The following is a 7,001-nucleotide window of genomic DNA, read 5'->3' on the forward strand; positions in this document are numbered from 1 at the left end:
AGAACTCCCTCCAGCCTGATCTTGAAATGATTCCGGGGATGGGGTGTCCACAACTTCTCTGGGCAGCCTATTCTGTGGCAAGCACATTTTTCTCCTTAGGATTTTTTATAGAGGAGCACAGAGGAAAAAAAAGAGAAAACCATTTATATTTCTGCTCCTTGTTTTTCCCATGTGGAATGTGTTTGGAGAATTGTTCACCTGGAATGAATGCTTGATTGTATTCTGGTGAGGATTGTTTGAGCCTTATGGCCAAGCCAATCCACCTGTGGCTGGACTCTTGGGAGAGGGTCACGAATTGTTAAGGAATTAGATATGGTAGTTAGAAAAGTAAGTATGTAATTTTAGTATCTCCTTTAAATAGTATATTAATGTATTATAGTATAGTTATAATAAAGAAATAATTCAATCTTCTGAACTAGAGTCAGACATCATCATTTCTTCCCACTGGGTTCACCTGCATTTACAATACTATTCTACTTTCTCACCACCTTCATGGTAAAAATCTTCTTCCTAATATTTAACTAACCCTGCCCTCTGTCAGTTTGAAGCCACCCCCCCTTGTCCCGTCACTCCAAGTCCCCTAAAAAGTCTCTCTTGGTGCCCCTTGAGACACTGGAAGGGCTGTTAAATTCTCCCAGGAGCTTTCTCCAGGCTGAGCATTCCCAGCTCTCTCAGCCTGTCTCTGTAGCAGAGCTGATCCAGCCCTTGGAGTGGCTTCATGGCCTCCTCTGGACTTGCTCCAACAGACCCAAGTTTTTCTCATGTTGGGGACCCCAGAGCTGGGTGCAGCACTGCAGGAGGGTCTCACCAGAGCAGAGGGGCTGAGTCCCCTCCCTTGCCCCGCTGCTCACACTGCTTTGGATGCAGCCCAGGACAAGGCTGGTTTCCAGGCTGTGAGTGCACACTGTCCAGCCTCTCATCCACCAGCACCTTCAAGTCCTTCTTGGAAAGGCATCTCCCATCCTGCCAGCCCAGAGCCCTTAGGCCAGGTCATTAGTGCCAGCAGCAAAGCTCGCCAAAGTCAGTAGAGGGGGGAAAAAAATAGAATTTTGCCTGGAAAAATTGAATCTTTTTAGTTTTTGACCTGCAGGGTAAGTGTGAGGCTCTTGGTGCACAGGGACATGTCATGGGGCACTGGCATATGGACAAGGCTGGAGATGGGTCAACATGGAGATGACTTGCTGGATTCTTTCTCCTGGAAAAGGCTCTGGAGCAAGGGCTTTAGTGCCCTTTATTTATTTAGCAAATGCTGTTGCAGGTCATGAGAAGGCTAAAAATCTATTGCTCGAATACTGGAAGTCTAGGAAAGGAAAACAAAATTCTTGATGCAAAAAAAGAGTCTCCCTGTTATGCCAGAGCCTGGCTCTCTCCTTGGGCACATCCCAGCCTTCTCCCTGGCTCTCTATCAGTAATTTGCTCACGGCTCTTTACAGGCATCACCAGAACAAACCACATTTTTCAGGAAGGTGCTCTAAGTGTTGGGGAAAGGGGATTGCTGTGTGTGTAAGAAATCCCAGCACAAGATGTGGCGATGCTTCCATTTTATTGGGGTCTCAGCAGGTGAGGGGACAGCTTTGTGCTCTCTTCTCTCATCTCACTTTAAGCGACGTTGTTGCGGGGAGTTTGGCACATTCCCCTGTTCTTGATGCGCACGTGGTCGCTTCTTTGCCTGCAAGAGAGGTGAAAAATGTTGGGGGGCTGCCCTCGGGTCCCTGAGACACAGCAGAGCCTGGCTCAGAGGAGAAAGGCAGAAAGAAAGGAAAATACTGCTTAAATCATCATCTAAGTGTTATTCACAGCAAGCAAGGCCACATATTCTTGACAGGGAGTTCAGGGTTACCATGGACATGTGTTAATTAATTCCAATAAGCTCAAGAGTGCTTTCTGACACTTCCTGGCAGGATAATTCACCTCCGTGCTGCAGGACAGCACTGAGACACCTCTAATGCCTGTCTGACTGCAGACAATAAAAGTTATGATTTTATTTTGTAGCTTTTTAGAAACAAAAGACCACCACTGTGTCTCACTTGGGTTTGGCCTGCTCCCAGCCTCCCCTCCCGATTGCTTCTGTAGCAAAAGTGAGGAAAATACTAAAAAGGTACCTTTAAAAAACTATTTTCTTCTTTTTGCCCAATAGTGGACATGATTCCTCTGAATTGTTCCATTTTTCACATGGAATCATGATGTTCTCCTCTTTGGAAAGACAGATCCATTTCTCAGGTGCGTTAGAGAAATGCTGGTAAAATGATTTGCCTTTTGCAAAAAGCATTTTGCATGCTGGTCACAGTGAAGTGACCAAAGGCGACAAGTGTGACGCTGCTGCCATAGGGACCTGCCAGATGCTCAGTTATTCCCAGGCTCCTTGCAGGCTTCCAGCTCTTGTCAGGCCAGTTACACACACAAAACTGCAAATGACACTTCATCCTGCCTCCTGGCTGAATTCTCCCCGTGGACCAAGGCTTTATAGATGAGGACACTCCGTTTATCTCTCCCCCAAGTCATTTGGCACCAGGCAGCTTCAGAGCCCTGAATAAAGCTTCAGAGCCCAGATGGCCCTGGCCAGGAGACCAAAAGGCTGTTCCTGACCTCAGAATTCCATCACCTGGGAACAGATCAGGGGAGCTGCGAGGCCCAGGGCTGTGACCCACAGGAGCAGCACATTTCCAGTTGCAGCTACTCGGAGCTTGCACAGGCAGGAGTTTTAGGAGCTCTGGGAATGCAGCGCCTGTCAACACAAGGCAGATGCAGCACCAGCTTCTCATCCATCCCACCCCTCTTCTGACTCCTGCCTGGCTCTGAATACACCACCAGCTCAGCCCTTCCCTTTCTTGTACCCCTATTTCCCTTCTTGTGAGCTCCCATCCCCTGTGAAGCTGCCCTCAGCTCTGGGGAGATGGAGCATCCTGGATGCCACTTTGCACAGCTGACTGTGGAGCCTTCCTCGCTCACTTCACCCCGTTCCTGGTCCGTGGCCAAAGCCCTAATGATGTTGTGTCTGATGAACCTCCCACCCCCATCTGTTGCACAATACAGGGACAGCTGGTGCTGGGCTGCTGGCTTCCAGCAGGGTCATTACCACCCTGCCAGGCCGTGCCGGGTCATTAGCTGTGGTGCTTTTGCTGAGGAGATCCCACTCAGCCTCTCTCTGCCTGACTGCACCATACTCAGCCTTGAAAGGTGAACCAGCATCTGAGCAGGCCAGGAGCAGAGGATGTGGCAGCAGCCTGGGTTAATGAAGCAAAGAGGGGACAACCCAACTGACAATATTTATCCAGGCTCTTTTTTTTCCCTAGTGATCTGGATTCTGGTCCTTGTTCCTGCAGAGTTAGCAGGGAGGCGATGCTCCTGAAAGCAGAATTTGGCTTCACAAACCCACGCATCCAGGGAGAGAAAAGCTGGACTTTGAGCTTTTGCTACAAATGTCTCTGCTGATGGCAGATGGGCCTGTGAACCTGATCACCAAAAATCCCTGCCTACACCAGGTGAAGTCAAGGCTGAAGCTCCCTTAGCCCTGCAGACTGGACTGGGACATCTGGCTCCAGATAAAACTCAATCTTCCCAAAAGAGATTTTGAACCACTTAATAGCATTGAGTTGGAAGTAATTCCTTCACTTGTCTGACACAGAGTGCTTCCAATGTATAAATATATTTTAAATTACCTAGGGCCCAAGCCAGATGAAATGTATCAAGTCTTGCCAGAGACACCCTTAGCATTTGGACCTGGCCTTCTGCTAGAGCAGTGCAATCTGGCACCAGCACAGATTAAATATAAAACTCATTCTTAAAAATACCCAGAGCAAATTGTGTCCTTTCATATGCAGAGCAGACAGAAAGAAGAACTCAGCTATAAATTTCTGGGGTGAAAAAACACAGTTTTTCCCTTAGCCACCACACATCTGAGGTCATCTGGAAAAATATTCTTCAGCCCGTGTGCTAGATCTGGGCAGACTTGGAGGACTTTGCCATTTGTCTGAGATCCTGGATGCCAGCCAGCTCTTGCTGCTGCTGGGCAGCTGCAGGTATGGGGAGATTTTTGCCTGTGGGCAGCGTGTGTGCTGTTCCTCAGCTGGAGTCCACGTGCTGAGAACAGCTGTGCAGGAGGCCAGATCCCTGCCAGATGTGCTGGGCTCACTGCCCAAGCTCCACCCAGCTGCATGCAAGCAGCTTTCTTTCTAGGAAATCCCAGATATATGTGGTAGCCCTCATCTGTGTGGCATTTAGAGCTGCAGCAGTTGCAGATACTCACAGGTTGTGAAGGCACAGCAGGCACTCGTTGCTGTACAGGAGGTTATCCGTGCCACAGATGGGGTCAAACTCCCTTGTACACCCTCTTCTGAGGTTGAAATTCTCACAAGATGGCTGGAGACACAAAAGGTTAATTTTGAAAATGTTAAGCCTGTTCTCAATTTACCAGAGGAGCTTTGCTTTCCCAGAGAGGTGCACATTTTGTTAATCTTCATAACCCATCCCCAGAGCTCTGCTGTGAGCTCTCAGAGATACTGGGACCATGTCCCTTGGCCAGCTGAACCCCACCTGGCACTGCTGCACACCCTTAGGAGCAGCAGTGTAAATAGTGCTCCATGTGCACTGCTTGAGCATGTTCTTCCCAGTGTTTATTTTTATGCCACAGCAATACCTGTCCTCACACTTGCAAGCCACAGACTAAAGGGGACTCCTGACTTCCCTGGCAGGTAACAGCAATATTTGGCTTTTTAGGAAATTCTCTTTTGGTGTTTGGGGGAAATGCAGTGGAAAACCAGTATCATCACTGGGATTTTGCTGTGGCACTGCAGGTGGAAGGGGGTTCCCAGGCACTGGCATTTTTGGGCTAACCCACTCTGCTTCCCTGTATTTAGCAACAGTGGCTCCCCAGTGTTTGGGTTAGTGCTGCCTCACTTGTGCTATGTAAAAGAGAAAACTTCACCTCTGTTCCTCTGAGAGCAGCTGCATCCATCCCGGCATTTCCTAGAGAAAGAGGAGAGAGAGACAGACAGAGAGGGAGAGAAGACACCTTAGCACCCATGACTCAGGCTGGTTTCAAGTGGGACAGTTTAGGCTGAGGATTGTATGTCTTCACTCAAACACCTTTGTCCTAGAAAATATTTTTTTCCCTTGGATTGCCCACATTTCTCAGCTGGATCCCTCCCTGCTGTGTCACCTTCCTTCCACTGGCAGAAACACTGTAATGGTGCAAGGCCCTGCCATGGCAAAATGCACCTTTAGAGATGTCACCTGCCAGCTGTCACGGAGCTAAAGGTGGCTTTTATCCTGTCTTGCCACATGTTCATGAGTACCTGAGAAACTCCTGCTGGCACTGGACAGGTGCTGGAGTAAACCCAGGACGATTTTTCTACTGTTACTCTGTTTTTACCACAGGCAAGCAGAGCAAAAGACAAGCTGTTGAAAGTCTCTACTAGAAGGAGACCCTGAGGTCTCACATCAAAGCTGGTGGGATCAAACCATGACTTTGGTGGGCTTCCCATGGAGAAGCTGGGCCTGAGCTGGCAGCTGGGATCACACGGGTGGAACACACGCTGGGTGTGTTTTGAAAAACAACCTGATTTTTTTGGCAAAAGACAGAACTGAGAAGATGATCCTGTTTTTTTTTAATAAACCCAGAAGTCATCTACATGGAGGATTTATCCTACATCTGTATTAACAACCAGCATGGCCCAGTGAAACATTTTGCTGCTGAGGAGCTGGTAGCCACACTGTTTAATATTTCAAGGAATTTACATGGAGGATTTATACTACATCTGTATTAACAACCAGCATAGCCCAGTAGCAGTGAAGCATTTTGGTGCTGAGGAGCTGGTAGCCACACTGTTTAATATTTCAAGGATTTTACTTTGGGCTAGCACTGTTCCAGACGCAGGAGCTGCAGCTCACGACATACTCAGTTCATCTGAAATGAGCCCAGATTTTGTGCTCAGACAGCCCTGCAATGGCAGCCTCTGTGCAGTAAACAGGATGACAGAGGACCTGCTTCAGAAGCACCATCCTGTTTGGAATGAGCCCACTAAAGCAGGACCTGAGGAGCAGCAACAGCTCATGTTCTCATCCCTCTGCACCATATGGGATTTTGAAAACACAGTTGGCTTAAACATTGGCTTTGGTAGTGAGAGCTGCATTTTCCCTTGCATAGATTCATTTCCTGTCTTCTTGGATTTGCTTTTTTAAAACCAGAATAGCACCTATTCACTCTGAAAGGATCACACTGTCCTAGAAATCACCGGTCACAGGACAAATCCTACCCCTGAAGAAAGAGCATCAGCCCAGCAGGTCTGTTAGGTTTTTGGGAGCAAGTGCAGCCTTTCAAAGCCTTTGCTTTAGGCTTGCTCACAGCCACAGCCAGGTACAGGTTTAATGCACATTGGCCATTGCAGCATTCCCTGCCCAGGGCCGCAGCAAGGTCCCAGCACCAGCTGGTCTCTTCCCACACTCACCTTCCCATGTGGCAGACCTGGGAGCTTTAGCAAGGAGAGGAAATAGCTCCTAAGCAAAATGCTGGACTCACCTTGGTAGAAGAAGAGTGCCAGGGAGAGGAGCAGGAAAACACCAGCTACCTTCATGGTCGAGGTGATGTTTTACTGAGCACAGCAGAGAGAAAGCAGGACCCTCCTGAGTGTCTCAGGGATCCTGTCTCTGGCACTCTGATGGGACCTTTATACCTTTCCCCACTGCTGGCACCACACCACACAGCCAGCTCCACCCTGCAGTCCTGCGGTGACAACGTTCAAAGCATGGGGACCACAGCAGGTGGCAACTGGCAACTGGCTCATTGGAGGGCGCGAGGATGAAAGCCTCTCCCAAACCAATGGAGGAAATAATCCTTATCTGGACTGGGGCCCTGGCCCAGGTGTCGGGGTCAGCCCTGGGTCTGCACTCCTGTGATAAAGCAGTGCCGTACAAAGAACCAAGATTGGAGAAATGGGCAGGACAGCAAGGGAAGTGCAGTTAGCAGCACTGTGGCTTTGATTAATGACCCTGCTGTTGCCACT

At 48.8% G+C, this 7,001-nt stretch overlaps 1 protein-coding gene across 1 annotated transcript; it reads right to left on the reverse strand.

The window, feature by feature from the left end:
• Positions 1 to 1,526: 1,526 nt before the first annotated feature.
• Positions 1,527 to 6,712, reverse strand: LOC110470833 (pancreatic secretory trypsin inhibitor-like). The gene is made up of 4 exons (XM_021530773.1): positions 6,518 to 6,712; positions 4,925 to 4,965; positions 4,247 to 4,359; positions 1,527 to 1,669 (listed from the first exon to the last, which is right to left on the reverse strand). The coding sequence occupies exons 1-4, from the start codon at positions 6,570 to 6,572 to the stop codon at positions 1,600 to 1,602; spliced, it is 279 nt and encodes a 92-aa protein (XP_021386448.1). The 5' UTR covers positions 6,573 to 6,712; the 3' UTR covers positions 1,527 to 1,599.
• Positions 6,713 to 7,001: the final 289 nt, after the last annotated feature.

The sequence above is a fragment of the Lonchura striata genome, chromosome 15 (assembly GCF_046129695.1).
Source record: "Lonchura striata isolate bLonStr1 chromosome 15, bLonStr1.mat, whole genome shotgun sequence".
Classification (NCBI taxonomy): domain Eukaryota; kingdom Metazoa; phylum Chordata; class Aves; order Passeriformes; family Estrildidae; genus Lonchura; species Lonchura striata.

Excerpts from the sequence above, each read along its gene's own strand:
- LOC110470833 (XM_021530773.1), bottom strand. The coding sequence starts at position 6,572 with ATGAAGGTAGCTGGTGTTTTCCTGCTCCTCTCCCTGGCACTCTTCTTC. Across the intron at positions 4,360-4,924 it reads CTGCTCTCAGAGGAACAGAG|CCATCTTGTGAGAATTTCAA; the intron begins GTGAAGTTTTCT and ends TTGTGTCTCCAG. Across the intron at positions 1,670-4,246 it reads CTGCTGTGCCTTCACAACCT|GCAAAGAAGCGACCACGTGC; the intron begins GTGAGTATCTGC and ends CCTCTCTTGCAG.